The sequence below is a fragment of the Crotalus tigris genome, unplaced genomic scaffold (assembly GCF_016545835.1).
Source record: "Crotalus tigris isolate CLP2741 ecotype Arizona unplaced genomic scaffold, ASM1654583v1 scf7180000018306.2785112, whole genome shotgun sequence".
NCBI lineage: Eukaryota > Metazoa > Chordata > Lepidosauria > Squamata > Viperidae > Crotalus > Crotalus tigris.
In genome coordinates this window covers 1,196,068-1,213,901 of record NW_024096934.1, presented here as the reverse complement: position 1 = coordinate 1,213,901, position 17,834 = coordinate 1,196,068, and the positions used below count along the sequence as shown (strand labels likewise).

General features: G+C 46.5%; 1 protein-coding gene across 5 annotated transcripts in view; it reads right to left on the bottom strand.

Annotated features, from left to right (window-relative positions):
* GGNBP2 (gametogenetin binding protein 2) overlaps positions 1-17,834 on the bottom strand; it is a 52,376-nt gene that overhangs the window by 8,215 nt on the left and 26,327 nt on the right. For 3 of the 5 annotated variants that reach the window (XM_039350027.1, XM_039350028.1, XM_039350031.1), the window contains 7 exons: positions 16,827-16,940; positions 15,012-15,221; positions 11,986-12,160; positions 11,019-11,216; positions 8,500-8,644; positions 5,451-5,576; positions 3,749-3,894 (listed from right to left, as the gene is read on the bottom strand). In XM_039350027.1, coding sequence (XP_039205961.1) covers positions 3,749-3,894; positions 5,451-5,576; positions 8,500-8,644; positions 11,019-11,216; positions 11,986-12,160; positions 15,012-15,221; positions 16,827-16,940 — 1,114 coding nt within the window. The remainder of the gene's footprint in view (positions 1-3,748; positions 3,895-5,450; positions 5,577-8,499; positions 8,645-11,018; positions 11,217-11,985; positions 12,161-15,011; positions 15,222-16,826; positions 16,941-17,834) is intronic. The other 2 variants (XM_039350030.1, XM_039350032.1) reach the window with 1 other exon arrangement.

Below are 17,834 nucleotides of genomic sequence, written 5' to 3'. Positions count from 1 at the left end.
ACACCTCCCCAGCATGCATCCAGGGGGCGGGGCCGACGTGGCAGGGGCTGGTTCCTCGCTGGTTCCAGACGGCCTTGTGGAGCTAAGACTGAATGCGTTTCAGCATAGATGGCCACCACAAAATTGTACATTGTCTCCCGGCCGGCCTGGGCCAGGGCCAAGGCAGCAGGGGCCGTTCCCTCACTGTTTCCAGGATGGCTTCGCGGGCTACATGAAATCACTTTGCAGGCCGCATCCGGCCCCCGGGCCTTGTGTTTGACATGTCTGATTTATATGGTCGCATGATTCAAAATGTGACTTTAGTTGGGAATAAAAAAGAATCATCAAATCAAATGAAAAAAAAAATAGGAAACAAATACATACCATTCAAACCAACAGACGTCAGAACTCAAACTCCTAATCAAATCAGAATAATCAATCCAAAATCAGAACTAATCAAATCAGAATAATCGATTAAAAATCAGAACTAACCAGAATTAAACAAAATCAAGTCAGAACTAATCAAATCAGAATAATCAGAAATCACAATGGATCAAATCAGAATAATCAGGAATCAGAACTAATCAAATCAGAATAATCAATCAGAAATCACCTCAGTCAGAAATCGGAAGAATCAGCCAGAAATCACAACTAATCAATCAGAATTAAAATGTTCTGCAACTTACTTGGACTTCAGTAAGGCATTTGATAAAGTAGATCACAACCTACTACTTGACAAGATAGAAAAATGTGGGGTAGACAGAACCACCACCAGATGGATCCATAGCTGATTGACCGGCCGTACTCAGTGAGTGGTCCTCAATGGAACTGCATCTATATGGAGGGAAATGTGTAGTGGGGTGCCCCAGGGCTCTGTTCTGGGCCCAGTACTCTTCAACATCTTCATCAATGACTTGGATGAAGGGATAGATGGGGAACTCATCAAATTTGCAGACGACACCAAGCTGGCAGGAATAGCCAACACTCCAGATGACAGGCTTCAGATACAGAAGGATCTGGACAGACTTGAACACTGGGCACTAACTAACAAAATGAAATTCAATGGTGAAAAAAGCAAGGTTCTACATTTAGGCAAGAAAAACCAAATGCACAAGTACAGCATAGGTGGGACCATACTCAATAGTAGTAACTGTGAGAGGGACCTCGGAGTCCTAGTAGACAATCACTTAAATATGAGCCAGCAGTGTGCTGCAGCTGCCAAAAAGGCCAACACGGTGCTAGGCTGCATTAACAGAGGGATAGAATCAAGATCACGTGAAGTATTAATACCACTCTTCAATGCCTTGGTAAGGCCACACTTGGAATACTGCATCCAGTTTTGGTCACCACGATGTAAAAAAGATGTTGAGACTCTAGAAAGAGTACAGAGAAGAGCAACAAAGAGGATTAGGGGACTGGAGGCTAAAACATATAAGGAACGGTGCGAGAATTGGGTATGTCTAGTTTAACGAAGAGAAGGACAAGGGGGGACATGATAGCAGTATTCCAATATCTCAGGGGCTGCCATAAAGAAGAGGGAATTAAGCTATTTTCCAAAGCACCTGAAGGCAGGACAAGAAGCAAAGGGTGGAAACTAATCAAGGAGAGAAGCAACCTAGAACTAAGGAGAAACTTCCTGACAGTTAGAACAATTAATCAGTGGAACAGCTTGCCTCCAGAAGCAGTAAATGCTCCAACACTGGAAGTTTTTAAGAAGAGACTGGACAGCCATTTGTCCGAAATGGTGTAGGGTTTCCTGCCCGAGCAGGGGGTTGGACTAGATGACCTCCAAGGTCCCTTCCAACTTTACTACTATTATTATTATTATCATCAACTGGGTATTCACTCATCCTGATGTAAGCATTGGGGGAACATCCAAGTCTTGTTTGCCTTTCTTGGGGAGGGGGAGCACTGTCTTTACAAAGGGAGAGGTCCCCCCCTCCTGGGTCTCACCTAATGGCACAGTTTTGGGGAAAGGACCCAGAGTCTTCCCTCCATTTTGGGGTGTGTGTGAGATGCATGCCCCCCCCCCATGAGGGTTTCCCTCAGAGCTGAATTCCCTTGGAGCTGCATCTGGGCTCTGCCTTTTTAGGAAAGCTTTTAAAACTTGGCTCTTCCAGCTGGGCCAGGGCCAAGGCAATTAGCAAACAGATAACTCTTTGATCATTTCATTTTTATATTCTCCAAGGCCTTATTATTACATTTATCCCTTCCCTTTACGAGACATTTTAAAACCCTCAGCTGCTTTGACACGAGGCGGCCTTCTAAAATGAATTGAACCAACCAATCGACCAATAAAATTGCAAAGGGGATGATGATGATAATAACAACAACAATAAAGTTGGAAGGGACCTTGGAGGTCATCTAGTCCAACCCCCTGCTCAGGCAGGAAACCTTATACCAGGTAGGCAACCTTGGCTCTTTTATGACTCGTGAACTTCAACTCCCAGAATTCCTGAGCCAGCATATAAAAAAGATGTTGAGACTCTAGAAAAAGTGTAGAGAAGAGCAACAAAGATGATCAAGGGGGTTGGAGGCTAAAACATATAAGGAACAGCTGCAGGAATTGGGTATGTCTAGTTTAATGAAGAGAAGGACGAGGGCAGTGGTGGCGAACCTACGGCACGAGTGCTAGAGGCGGCACTCGGAGCCCTGTCTGTGGGCACACATGCTGTTGCCCCAGCCTTGTCTCCCCCCGCGACCCCCTCCTCACTAGCAGCCCTCCTGGAGGAGAGTCACCCCCCCCGAGTGTGGCCCTCACGGAGCAGCGCAGCCAAGGACATGGCAGCCAGGCAGCGTAGACAAGACTCTGCCCTCACACCAATCGCGCACAGTTGATGCTGTGGGGCGCGGGCAGAGGGTGTGGCTGCCATGGTGCTATTGGGCTTCCTGGGCGATCTGTGGCGGGCCCTGGAGGCGGGCCCTGCGGGCAGGAAGGGCGGGGGCGGGGCAGGGCCAGTTTTTGGCCACTCAGTCTCTAAAAGGTTCGCCATCACTGGACTAGGGGTAGGTAATATGATAGCAGTGTTCCAATATCTCAGGGGCTGCCCCAAAAAAGAGGGAGTCAAGCTATTCTCCAAGGCGCCTGAAGGCAGGATAAGAAGCAACGGATGGAAACTCATCAAGGAGAGAAGCAACCTAGAACTAAGGAGAAAGTTCCTGACAGTGAGAACAATTAACCAGTGGAACAACCTGCCTCCAGAAGCAGTGAATGTGCCAACACTGGAGGTTTTTAAGAGACTGGACAGCCACTTGCCCGAAATGGTATAGGGTTTTCTGCCTGAGCAGGGGGTCAGACTAGATGACCTCCAAGGTCCCTTCCAACTTGATGATGATGATGATTGTAACTTGCCAAGACTGAGAAACATTGCCTTGTTTGGTTTGGTTTTATTAAAAACTGCTTCCATTCATTTCCCCTGAGATTTAAACACAAAGGAGACATTCCTCTCATCCGTTTATCCACACCTCTAACCAACTGCCACTTTATTCATAAATGCCAAATATTAATTTATGGCTAATCCGGTTCCTCATTAACCGGCTTCATTGTCTCCTTTTAAAAAAAAAAAAATCAAAAAAAAAAAATCACACTAACAAAGTTGGACAGCTTTTCTTCAACAACGATGCTGAACTCCCAGCTGGGTCACCTACTGCCCTCGCCCTGGTTAAGGGAGCTGTGGGAATGACATGTGAGGGGAGGAAAGAGGTCGGGGGGGGGGGGGGAAGCTGGCCGACAAAAACCCTGACCCCGAAATGCCCCTCCCCCGCTTACGTGCTCAGCTTCGCACTTCTTGTTTTTCTTTTTCTTCTTCTTGTTTTTGCCTTTCGTGGTAGCGTCTTCCGAATTTGCCCAGCATTCCACGCAACTGTCCCCATCCTCTTCTTTGTCTTCGCAACGGTGAATGCACGAATCTTCCCCTGCAAGAAAGAGAGAGAGAGGCTAGAGTGGAGTGGGGAGGAGATAGCCCCCCCCCCAGAAGCTATGCCTTCCATCCAAATCGTGCTCCGATGTCGGAAAGCAACCTCTGCAGTCGGGATCAAACAGGGAATTAGCCTGGACTCATTATGTAGACACAAGAGGGCAAAGAGGTTTGACCTCCCCCGAGTGGCCTTTGAGCCTTATCTACTTGTCTATGGAGATTCTCGGTTCTTCCAGGTCATGGTTGCCCGAAAGGTGCTTTTTCAGGAGGCAACTGGACTTTTTTTGTCATGGCTAAGGCAGACTAGAACTCACAGTCTCCTAGTGATTGGCCCAAAGGCACCCACCTGGCTTTCACGCTAAGGCAGGATTCGAATTCACCACCTCCTGGTGATTGGCCCAAAGCCACTCACCTGTCTTTCATGCTAAAGCGGGACTAGAAATTACTGTCGCCTTATGATTGGCCCAAAGTCACTGAACTGTCTTTCATGCTAAACCAGACTAGAACTCACCGTCTCCTGGTGACTGGTCCAGTTTCCCAGCCGGCTTTCTTGCTAAGACAGAACTACAACTCACCGTCTCCTGGTGACTGGCCCAAAGTCACTCAGTTGGCTTTCATGGCTAAGGCAGGATTCGAATTCACCACCTCCTGGTGATTGGCCCAAAGTCACCCACCCACCTCTCATGTTAAACAGGACTAAAACTCACCATCTCCTTGTGATTGGCCCTTTCAAGCTAAGCTAGACTAGAACTCAGTTCTGGCGATTCCACTGAAGCACACAATGTGGCAGACTAAATAGGTCAAGAATGGGGAGTAAGGACAGATCAATCCACTAGAATCAGTGGTTCTTAACCTGGGCGATATTGCCCCCCAGGGGGCAATTTCGTTTTTCAAGGGTGCGAAGGAACGAAAGGGGGGCGATATGGGGGCGATGGAGCAAGAGGTTTTGGGGACACTTTTGAGACTTTTTCGTACAGTGAATCGCTGTATATCTGTCGTACAAAAACATCAGATGATCGCTATTAGTGGATTGAATTGTGTTTCCAAATGTTCCTCCAGCTAGCTTCAGTACAGAACGCCGTACATATGTGAAAATGCATCACTTATCTTCATGCGCATTGCGCAGCAGCCTCTACCCATACAGTGGTGCGCCATTGGCCAGAATATGGGAGATATGGGAAAAAGACTGGAAATAAATTATTTGCATCGATATGTCCTGATGACAATTTTAAAGAAAAGAAAACAAGTGTTTGCATAAATGGAAGAATTATTTCCTAGGTTGTGACTGAGAGGTTATGTTGGGGGAGGGGGGCGATGACAACTTCCTCATTGGCTCAAGGGGGCGATTCGTTCAAAAAGGTTAAGAACCACTGCTCTAGATCAATACACCATCTGCATCACGGCCACCTTTAGGGGTTAGCACTTCCTCAAAACTTTTTCTTTTTCTGATGTGCCTTTAAGTCAGTCTTGATTTTTGGAAGAGACTCCCAAAGGGGGGGGGGGGGAGACCGGAAAAAGGAGAAGCCCCACAGACCCTTTTAACGGTATTCCTACCATTTTCATCGTGGTTGCAAATCCCTTCGGTGCAAGCGATGTCCGAACCCTCCCGTGAACCAGTTTCGCTGCCTTCCATGCTGGAAGAATAGCCACAATCGCTGCCATTACAGTGAGCAGATAAACCTGGAAGAGATGTAGGCACTGTTCGCACGAATGTCCAAAGACACAGGCCAGCCTTGTAAGATACCCCACCAGATGGGAATCCATTCATCCGTAACAAGGAGTTCCCCAACGTTTCCAGCTTTGCGGAACAGTCGGGGGGGGGGGGAGAAGGGATGGTTCCACGCAAGTGGCCGGCAAGCGGGCTCGTGCAGGTCCATTTGTGTGAGCGGCGTATACACGCGCCTGCTGCTCACTTAAATGGAGTGCGCACGTTCGCCCGCGCGCACTCTCCAGCCATTTCTGTGGCCCGCTTGCAAACCCCTCACGGCCTGCTAGTGATCCAGGGCCCTGGGGCCCCCTGCTCTAACGTATACAATTTTAAATTTTATAATTTTAAATTTTATAAATGTCAAAAGGTAGCCCTGTTGTTGAAAGATCTATTTTGGCCGCCATTTTGTCTGTGTGTATTGTATGGATGTACATTTATTTTGATTTCTTTATTTGTATCGTGCCTTGTATTATTTTTAGAATTAACTCAAGGTGGCAAAGTCACTCAGCCATCTTTCATGACTAAGGTGGGACTAGAACTCACTCTCTTCTGGTGATTGGCCCAAAATCACCCAACTAGCTTTCATGTCTAAGATGGGACTAGAACTCACAGTTTTGTGATTGGCCCAAAGTTACCCGGCTGACTTCCATGGCTGAACTAGAACTTTTAGTTTCCTGGTTTCTAGCCTGGTGCCATAACCACTAGACCAAACTGGTGTGTGTGTGTGTGTGTGTGCGCGCGCGCGTGTGTTTGTGTATGTGTGTGTGTCCAGTAGTAGCCAAAACTGTAGAAACCTTTTAGGAAAAGTGTACAGTATAAATGCCACCTTTGGTTAAGTTTCCACCACTTTTTCTTCTAATTTCTTTATAACTGTAGCCTTGTTCACTTAATAATGCTATTTTACATTGTTTTCTGGGCAATCGGTCAACTCTTTGCACCGTGACTTTAATTTTATTACGTTTTATAAGCTCACTCAATGAAAGAACGCAAAAAAATCCAACCAACTTGATAGCGATCACATAACACACTGACAAATGTCCTCCTCTCAGCTTCAATACAGGACATCAATAACTGAATCCTGCCGTGATCTGATTGGCTCATTGCCAAAACAAGATGACACCCGGTTGGCTCTCTAAACATTCATGCTCATTGGCTACAATCAGATGAAGGGAAGCTACCCGATATCAACCTAAGCAAGTTGTGCTTCCTTTTTCTGGTTATCTGGCTATAACTTTTCATAGAGTACAGTACAGATAATTGAACAAACTTTGTTGCGTTACATTCTTGATTAAATTATCTTTTCATGGATATATAATTTTATGGTACTACTCCAAAAAAAAGTGGTGTTATTAGCCATCAAACCTCAAAAATACGCTTTCCCCAAAAGGTTTCCACAATTTTGGCCACGACTGTAGAATGGTATGTCAAGTGTACAGGAGTACCCACTGGCAGAAAAGCCTGCTGGATTTGGTTTGAATCTATTGCATGTTCAGTTAAACACACAAGTAAAATACTCATGGCCCCAAAAGTCTGTATTGGCTTGAATTCAACAGAATCTGAAGGACCACAGGTTCCATAATCCTGCTTTATCATAATAGCAGCATGGCTAGATTATACCATCCCTGTAAATTCAGAGATTTTGTTCTTCCCTGGCAGAGCCACAAGGAATAAAAAAGGCTTTCTTTTCCGTTTCTGATTCACTGCAGCTTGCGTCAGCCAAACATAACACTTGGACAATCCAAGTTTTTTATTACCCCCCCCCCAAAAAACAACAACAACCCCACACCAAAAATACCCAAGCTTAAGACTGTTCCAAACAACCACAGTCAACTTGAACCACAGCGGAGAATTTGGCCACAAAACTGAATTGCGGTGAACTGAAATTAAAAACAAAACCTCACCCTCCCGGCAGCTGTGAAATGGGAACTCGTAAAAAGCCACAAGTGTTATTATTTTCTTTGCCTTTTATTTATTGTTCTTGACTGCCAGAGGTACTTCTTTCTTGAGAACACTTCGGATCAGGGGGTCTTCAAACTTGGCCCTTTTATGACTTATGGACTTCAATTCCCAGAATTCCTCAGCCAGGCACGTGTGCCTGGCTGAGGAATTCTGGGAATTGAAGTTCACAAGTCATAAAAAGGCCAAGTTTGAAGACTCCTGCTTAAGATATAAAAGTGCACAAACATGAAATATAATGTTATGCAGGTGGTCCTTGCTTAATGATCAGTTGCTTCCCTTGTCAGTGTTGGTGGGAGTGGTCTTGGTGGTTCCTTAATTAGGCTGTTGTTTACCACTTGATTGCTTGTCTGAGTTGGTAGTTCCTCTGTATATAAACACTTCCTTCTAGCACTGATGATGTTACCTAGTTGGGTCCCGAAACGTCTGCAAGAAAACCACCAAGCTCAGAGACAGCCCCAAGGATCCCACAGTCCTTTCTGCTCCTCCTATCTGCAACCCCCATTCCCTTCTAGCACTGATGATGTTACCTAGTTAGGAAATGAAATGTCTGCAAGAAAACAACCAGGTTAAGAGACCACCAAAGACCCCATAGTAAATGATACCCCAATCAAGGAACGACCAACTCAAACTATCATTAAACAACAGCCTCATCTAGGAAGCAGCAAGGACACACCCACCAACATTGACTGGGCAAGCCATTTTATGCATAAACAGTGCAAACCCTTCTCCCTTCTAGCACGGATGATGTTACCTAGTTGGGTCATGAAACATTTGCGCGCGTACACACGTACACACACACACACACACACACACACACACTAACAAAAATCAAGCTCAGAAGCACCAAGAACCCCACATCAACCAATCAATTTGGTTATTTAACCAGAACTTGATCCCCCGCCCTCAGCCCCCCCCCCAAGAGCTGGTTTGACCTACCTTTCTTTATTTTAGGTGAACCCGGTAAAGCGCCACCAGTGGGACAAGTGCAAGAAGCATTTGCGTTGGTCACAATGACCTCGACGCAGCTGCTCTGCTCTTCCGTGTTGCCGCAGGCTGTGCAGCCGCTTTCCAAGAAATTTTCCTTCAAAGAGACAGGAAGGAATGTCAACGCCACGCCCGGCTCGTGTGCGCAAGCAGGCAGCGATTTGTGTGCCCAGAGATCCAGCCGCTGCAAATTTATTTATTTATGAGACTTATATACCGCTTTAAATGCAAGCACTCTCTAAGCAGTGTACATCAGTAACCAATGTATATATATATATTTACATTGCCCCCAACAATCTGGGTCCTCATTTTACCTACCCCGGAAGGATGGAAGGCTGAGTCAACCTTGAGCCGGTGAGATTTGAACCGCTGACCTGCTGAACACAGTCAGCTAAAGTGGCCTGCAGTACTGCACTCTTAACTGCTGCGCCACCTCAGCTCTCTCAAATGAGGGATCATGTCACTTGAGGATGTTCCTTAGGGCAGGGATCTTCAAACTTGGCCCTTTTATGACTTGTGGACTTCAACTCCCAGCGTGCCTGGCTGAGGAATTCTGGGAGATGAAGTCCAGAAGTCATAAAAGGGCCAAGTTTGAAGACCCCTGCCTTAGAGCATCCTTGGGAAAACTGGGAAATGCTGGGACTATGTAGAAAAGCTGCCAACAGCTACTGGTGGTCCCCAACTTATGGCTGGTCCTTTAACGACCATCCAGAGTGACAAGGGACCCAGCAAACTACTTGCAACCCATTTTCAAAATTATGATGGCTGCGCACACAAACCAGCAATCACATGATTACATTTGGGGCAACTGTTTGGCTATGGAGATTCAGGTCAGGGTTGTCCCAAAGATGCTTTTCCAGGAGGCAAGTGGACTTTCTGGTTTTATCTTTGAAGACGTTTCGCTTCTCATCCAAGAAGCTTCTTCAGCTCTGACTGGAGGGTGGGGAATGGAAGGATTTATACTCCTTGAAGACAGCTGGTCATTTGCCTTCTTTTAGAGAGTCATTGAGGCCACCTGGAGGTTTATCTGTGTCCTTATATGAGTCATGCAAATGGGTGGGGAGCCTTCCTGGAACTGCTGAAAGGACTGTGTTGTAGACTGAAGATTGATGTTGTCGTATCCTTCCCCCTGTTGACACAGATGGCCTCTTTGACCCTCTCTTTCAAACCAGTGGTCCTCTCTGTCCAGAATGTGGACACAGACAAACCTCCAAGTGGCCTCAAGGACTCTCTAAAAGAAGGCAAATGACCAGCTGTCTGAAAAGAATATAAATCTTCCCATTCCCCACCATCCAGTCAGAGCTGAAGAAGCTTCTTGGATGAGATGCGAAATGTCTTCAATTTTTGGCTAATCTAAAGAAAAGAAGAAATAGGGGAGATGCGATAGCTGTATTCCAGTATCTGAGGGGCTGCCAAAAGGCAGAGGGTCAGGTTGTTCACCAAAGCACCAGAGAGAAGGACGAGAAACAATGGTTGGAAGCTGATCAAAGAGGGAAGCAACCTGGAATTAAGGAGACACTTCCTGACAGTGAGGACAATCAACTAGTGGAACAGCTTGCCACCAGAAGTTATAGGTGCTCCATCACTGGAGGTTTTTAAGAAGAGACTAGACCAGTGGTTCTCAACCTGTAGGTCGGGACCCCATTTGGGGTCGAACGACCATTTCACGGGGGTCGCCAAACAACGCAGTCCGCCATTTTTTCCCCCTTTTCCTTAGCTGTGCTACTCCCTTTTATTCTATTGGCTTTTGAAAGCCAATAGAATAGACTCTCTTGAATAGAGTCTAATTCTATTGGCTTTCAAAAGCCAATAGGAATTGTCCAGGCTGTCTCTGCCCTGCTGAGCCCATCAAAAGTCCCATTCTGCAAACGGTGCTGCAAGTTGTCTGGAAGCTTCCACTCCTCCCTGCTGAGCAACTACTAAAAATGTAAGTAAAAGAGGGCCAAGGGTGGGAGGTGGGAGGCCGGCGGGCGCAGGGAGGGTTGCTGGCGCGCGTGGGGCCCGGCAGGTGCTTTACCTCCCTTGGGCTGGGCCAGCTGGTGGCCCAGCCGGTGGTCGGCCTGCGCCTTCTCTGCCGCTTGCCAGCTACGCCTCAGCCGGCGCAGGGGGCGGCACCACGCATGCGTGGTGCTCCCAGACAGGAAAGTCCTTGACTTACGATCGGTTGGGTAGTCCTCGACATACGACCGGTTGGGGGTCGTGGCATTAAAAAGGTTGAGGACCACTGGACTAGACAGTCACTTGTCTGAGGTGGTATGGGTTCTCCTGCTTGGGCAGGGGGCTGGACTAGGAGACCTCCAAGGTCCCTTCCAGCTCTATTCTATTCAATTCGGGAGAAAACAAGCTGAGGAAGTCCGCCTCTCCCAGAACTTCAAAACCAGGCAGGAGAGACTGGATTAGATGACCTCCAAGGTCCCTTCCAGCTCTATTCTGATTCCGGATCCATGGAGCAGGAGCTCAGCATCCCTCACCTTTTCTTGGCTCCGCATGTCCTTCTCCTCCATCACTTGCAAAGGAGCAGGGATCTCGCAGACGCATTTATTTTTCCTCCGATTCTTCCGTTTCTGGCGCTTCTTCTCCTGCTTGAGTTCCCGCACCCTCTCCTCTTCGGAAAACTCTTCACACAGCTGCTCCAGACGGCTGATGCCTTGCACCCGCTCCACTGCCATCTGCGGAGAAAGACGGCGATCAGTGGGGCAGCATAAAAGTGGCCTTTTGCTCCTCCCTCCCCCCAATTTTTAACATTTTATTGGCTCATAGAATAAAACACAAACCTAGAACTAAGGAGAAATTTCCCGACAGTGAGAACAATTAACCAGTGGAACAGCTTGCCACCAGAAGCTGTAGGTGCTCCAACCCAGGGGGATATGAAGAACAGATTGGGCAACCATTTGTTTGCCACGCTATAGTGCAGTGTTTCAAGAAAAAAAAAAAAACCAGGAGGAGTCTGGTAGCATCATTTCTGATTAACACATTTTATTAAAAAGCTGATGCCTTTGAATAACAATTGTGAGGTTGGTGGAAAAAATGCTACCAGAGCCCTGATTTTGGGAACTATAATGTGGAGTCCTTGATTATCTCTGAGCTTGGCTGTTTTCTGGCAGGTGTTTCATTATCCAGCTAGGCAGCATCACCAGTACTAGAAGGTAGTGGGGTTTGCTCTCTTCCCACCCCCTTCTAGCACTGATGATGTTACCTAGCTGGGTAATGAGACATCTGCAAGGAAACGACCAAGCTCAGAGAGCGCCAAGGGCTCCATAATTCATCCTTGAGCCACAAATATTCTCTTCTATTGGTAACAAGATTCTTTAAGGGAGAAAGCAGGGATTTTGAAAGCCCAGAGAAGCCGATTTCTATTCCCAGGGATCACCAAGAAAGGTCACGAAGAACGTTTCCTGTTTCTTTCCCTCCAGGTAAACGAGGAAACAGAGAGGCTACCTCAAAGCTTTTGCGTAAAGCATCGACTCCCAGATAGAAAAGCATCTGCCACGTCTGTTCCTCGGCCCGCAGCTTCTGCCAGATGCGGTGCAGCCGTTCATAAAGGTGGATGCCCAAGCAGGTCAGAACCTCTTCTTGGGCAATGTCTATTGTCTTCGCATGTCTTTCTCGTCTCCTGGAGGAAACAAAAAAAGAAACGTGGAAACATGGCAAGGGGGTCCTAAAGCAGACAATTCTCCTTTTGTAACTCAAACTTATTTTTAGGAGTTCTCAGCACTGGCTTTTCGTAACCTGTATGTCCAGGTAGTCCTTGACTCGGGACCGTTCGTTTAATGATGGTTCAAACTTACGACAGCCTCAAAAAAAAAACCAACACAAAAAAACAACTTACGGCCCGTCCTATGATCATTGCCCCACCCCTGAAGTCACACGATTGCAATTCGGATGGCAACGGACTCCCATTTATGACTGGATGAACTGTGTCACGGTCCCACGATCGTGATTTGCCACCTTCCTGGCCACAAAATCAACTGGGGAAGCCGGATTTGATTAAGGACCATGTGATTCCCTGAATGACCACAGGATTCGTCTGCTTGCTTGCTTGTTTGTTTCTTTTATTCGTTTAATGCAAGGGTTCTCAACCTTGGCAACTTTAAGACTTGTGGACTTCAACTCCCAGAATTCCTCAGCCAGCTTTGTGGGAGTTGAAGTCCACAAGTCTTAAAGTTGCCAAGGTTGAGAACCCCTGGTTTAATGTTTGGGATAAAAATAGTTATAAAATCGGATCCAATCGTGTGCTGACTCACTTAATAACTGCATCGCTTAGGGACCAAAATTCCACCTATCATCCAAGCCCCACCCTTTTCATGGATCTTTGCAGTGCTGGTGTATGGATATGAGGGATGGGCCGTGGATCGTGATGTTGGGCCTGCCAACTTGTCCCTCTCAATATCTCTTCTCTCCAGCCACTGGAGAAGTGATCCCCAACGGGGCTGTTTAATTTCCGATGAAAATTCATTTCTAATTGGTGAGTTTGTATCCCTTTAGAGCAGTGATTCTCAACCTTTTTAATGCCGCGACCCCCAACCGGTGGTAAGTCGAGGACTACTCAACCGGTCGTAAGTCGAGGACTACTCAACTGGTGCAGCACCATTTGCAGAATGGGACTTTTGGCGGGCTCAGCAGGGCAAAGACAGCCTGGACAATTCCTATTGGCTTTTGAAAGCCAATAGAATTAGACTCTATTTAAGAGAGTCTATTCTATTGGCTTTCAAAAGCCAATAGAATAAAAGGGAGTAGCACAGCTAAGGGAAAGGGGAAAAAAATGGCGGACAGCCTTGTTTGGCGACCCCCGTGAAATGGTCGTTTGACCCCAAATGGAGTCCCGACCCACAGGTTGAGAACCACTGCTTTAGAGCAGGAGTCTTCAAACTTGGCCCTTTGATGACTTGTGGACTTCAACTACCAGAATTCCTCAGCCAGGCGTGCCTGGCTGAGGAAATCTGGGAATTAAAGTCCACAAGTCATGAAAGGGCCAAGTTTGAAGACTTCTGCTTTAGAGCAGTGTTTCCCAACCTTGGCCATTTCTGTCTTGGTGGACTTCAACTCCCAGGATTCCACTGACCGCATGGCCATTGCAAAGAATTCTGGCACTGGAAGCCATAAATGTTAAAAAACGGTCCTAAGCAGTGGTGGAAGTCAGCCGGTTCGCACCACTTTGGCAGAACCAGTAGCTAATTTTTTGCTGTCCAGAATGGACTTCCGGAATCGGCATCCTCAGAGAGAACCAGTTGTTCACATCTTTGAATCCCACCACTGGTCCTAAGTGACTTTTTCCCAGTGCTGTTGTTAACTCCAATCACTAAACTATTGATTATAAGTCAAGGACTGCCTGGGTACCACAAGGGAGAGACAGAACAAGCAACCGATCCCTGGAGCAGTTGGTGCAAACAGCTTAAGCCAATTTGGAAAGCCCAAATTACTTTTCAAAAGGAATCCATGCAAAAAAAAAAAATATTCATTTACTCATCTCATAAACCATGCTGGTAAAGGTAGTTTTTTTTGGGGGGGGGGAATTGAACCTTCTTTTTCATTTTTAAATGGAAAAACAGGACAGCAAACTTGTTTTAATAAACACATTAGTGACACCTATCTGTGGGTCTGCTTATTTGGGAGAGCACATCTTTCTCCTTCTATCCTGGCCCCTTTTTTACAGAGGCACCATGGAGAGCGTCTTAACAAACTGCATCACTGTCTGGTTTGGTGGCAGCAGAGCCTCAGATGGAAGGTCCATACAGAGAGTGGTAAGGACAGCCGAGAAGATCATAAGAAGCTCGCTTCCTGGTATTTGGGATGCTGCTTATAAGCACTTATATGTGCTTAGAGCTCGGAGCATTGTTAAGAGGCCCCCACATACCCACTTCACGGATTGTTCCTGTTGAAACGGGTCATGGCAACACCATCAGAAGCATTTTGAAATGAAAATGGCTTGCTGCCAAGTTGTAGGATAGTTCACTGGTTGAGTTAGAGCAGGGGTAGGCAACCTTGGCTCTTTTATGACTCGTGGACTTATGGCTGGCTCAGGAATTTTGGGAATTGAAGTCCACGAGTCATAAAAGACTTGTGGATGTCAACTCCCAGAATTCTTCAGCTAGGCATGCTGGCTGAGGAATTCTGGGAGTTGAAGTCCACAAGCCATAAAAGGGCCAGGTTTGAAGACTCCTGCACTAGACTAAACTGGATTGCAGGCAGATTGAGAAAAGAGATTCCCCAGAGAACCCCTTATAAAACCACTGCTTGCAAAGGAAATCGTTTCTTTGGCTTGTGTGGCGAACGCAGGTCCCAGCAGCACCAAGCAAAGCCACTCAGAAGGCCCCTTGAGTCAACGAGGGCCAGCAGCATGGCAGGCCGAGAGGGAGGTGCGGCAGACCCGCTCTCACAATGTATATCTTCGAGACAGAAATATACATTTTCTTTGAGAAATAGAAGCAAAAGCGCTAGAAAGCCCAGTCTAGCCAATTACATACTCATACCCTCCTGCAAACTCGGGTTCGGCTCGGCCGAGGAGGTGGGCGATGAAGTCGGTCTCGCAGCAGACATGAATGTGGTGCTCGTGGGGGCAGCAGCGCAGGCCTTCATAAAGGGTGGCACAATAACCTTTCTCCTTGCTGCAGTCCAGCTCGCCGATCAGGATGGTGTAAGCCCGCAAGACTTTGTTTTTGCAGTCGGTGCAAAACCTAGTTCAGGAAAAAAAAAAAGGAATTATAGTATGTCTTTTATAATATGTCTTTTTTTAAAACCTAGTTCAGAAAAGGGAATTAGAGTTTGTCTTTTTTAAAACCTAGTTTAGAAAAGGGAACTAGAGTATGTTTTTTTAAAAAACCTAGTTCAAAAAAGGGAATTACAGCATGTCTTTTTTTTTTTTTTTAAAAAGAGGGAAACTACTTGATAGAAAGACATGTTTTAAGGGAGAAATCCTTGATGGAAACACATTTGCCAGATGCAGTTTTCATGGTGATCAATAATTGGATGTACAGGTTGTCCTCGACTTACAATCATTTGTTTAGTGACTGTCCAGAGTTACAACCGCACCGAAAAATAGCAACAGCAATAGCACTTAGACTTATATACATAGTGCTTTACAGCCCTCTCTAAGCGGTTTAGAGTCAGCACATTGCTCCCAACAGTCTGGGTCCTCATTTTGAAATATATAGGGAGTCCAGGGAGAAGCAGATTCACTTAATAACTTAACGAGTGCAGTGATGCATTTAACAATTGTGGAAAGAGAGATCGTGATATCGGGCAAAACTCACTTAACAACTGTCTTGCTTTGCAACAGAATGTTTTAGCGCAGTGGTTCTCAACCTTTTTAATGCTGCGACCCCAAACCGGTCGTAAGTCGAGGACTACTCAACCGGTTGTAAGTCGAGGACTACTCAACTGGTGCAGCACCGTTTGCAGAATGGGACTTTTGGCAGGCTCAGCAGGGCAGAGACAGCCTGAACAATTCCTATTGGCTTTTGAAAGCCAATAGAATTAGACTCTATTCAAGAGAGTCTATTCTATTGGCTTTCAAAAGCCAATAGAATAAAAGGGAGTAGCACAGCTAAGGAAAAGGGGAAAAAAATGGCAGACTGCGTTGTTTGGTGACCCCCGTGAAATGGTCGTTCGACCCCAAATGGGGTCCCGACCCATAGGTTGAGAACCACTGTTTTAGCGCAATGCTGGTCGTAAGTCGAGGACAACCAGTAAAAGAGTTTGTAGGCTCCTGAGAGGCTGATCAAAATAATCTAAAAAAAAAATTAAAAACTGTCGAGTTGTTATTCAGACGCTGAGTCGTGTCTGATTCTTCACAATCCCACAGACCACAACATGCCAGGCCCAAATTCACATTCCTTGTGTCCATGACACTATCTAACCACCTCATGCTCTGTGGTCAGTGGTGGGATTCAGCCGGTTCGCATCACTTTGGCAGAACCGGTAGCTAATTTTTTGTTGCCCAGGCCCAGAATAGACTTCCGGCAGCGGCATCCACACAGAGAGCCGGTTGCTCACATATTTCAATCCAACCACTGTCTGCGGTCCCTTCTCCTTTAGCCTTCCATCTTTTCCCAATATCAGGGTCTTCTCCAAGGAGTCCTGCCTTCCCATTTGGTGGCCAAAGTATTTGATCTTCGGGCTCTGTCCTTCCAAAGAACAGGCAGGGTTGACTTCCTTCAAAGTTTCTATAACTGGATTCAGTTCCTTTGAATCCACCCCCAGACGCTCCTTTACTGACCACGCGGAGTAAAATGCCGAGTACGGAGAGAAGGAAAAGGCCGTTTCCAATCCCAGCCACTCACCTGTGCTTCCGGAGGTATGTTTCTAGTGTTTCTAACAGACAATTAGAATCGATTAAGACTACTTCATCTCGACATTCCTGGGACATGAGTTCCCATATATCCATCCAGCAGCCTCTGAAGAGAGAGAAAAAAGAGAGAGAGAGAGAGAGAGAGAGAGAGAGAGAGAGAGAGAGAATATTTATTTAGGGAATTTATATGGCCATCCACCTCACCTGCGTCTGGGTGGCATTCAATATTACAAAAAATACACAAAAATGTAAAACCTGTACAAGCTGGAGAAAAGACCACAAAGCCACACACACCCACATTCAGCACAGCGACGCAACGGGCTGCATCCCATACTCAGGGGGGGGGGGAGAATCGAATACTGTAACCAGGTTCTGCGGCATTCACATATCAGGGAAACCTAACAGTTTCCAATAGCTTGCGAGAGGTTGGTTTTCATCTATAGCAGGGCTAGGCAACCTTGGCTTTTTTATGACTCGTGGACTTCAACTCCCAGAATTCCTGAGCCAGCATGGCTCAGCTTGGAAACACTCTCTTTCCCCTCAGCATGTCTGGCTCAGGAATTCTGGGAGTTGAAGTCCACGAGTCATAAAAGAGCCAAGGTTTCCTACTACTGATCTAGGCCAGGGGGAGAGAACCTTGGCTCTTTTACGACTCATGGACTTCAACTCCCAGAATTCCTGAGCCAGCATGGCTCATCTTGGAAACACTCTTTCCCCTCAGCATGGCTGGCTCAGGAATTCTGGGAGTTGAAGTCCACTAGTCATAAAAGAGCCAAGGTTGCCAACCCGATTTATAGGGACCCCTTGACTTATGACTGGTGATTTAACAATCATTTGAAGTTTTAGCAGAACCGGAAAAGAGGATTTATGACTAGAATCCAAAGTTTCAATGATCACCCCCCAGTCACATGACTATATTTTGGACCCTCAATAACACGGACACATTTAAGGTTGTTCGACATGTCCCACGGCCCCAGGACTGCATTTTACAATGATTTTG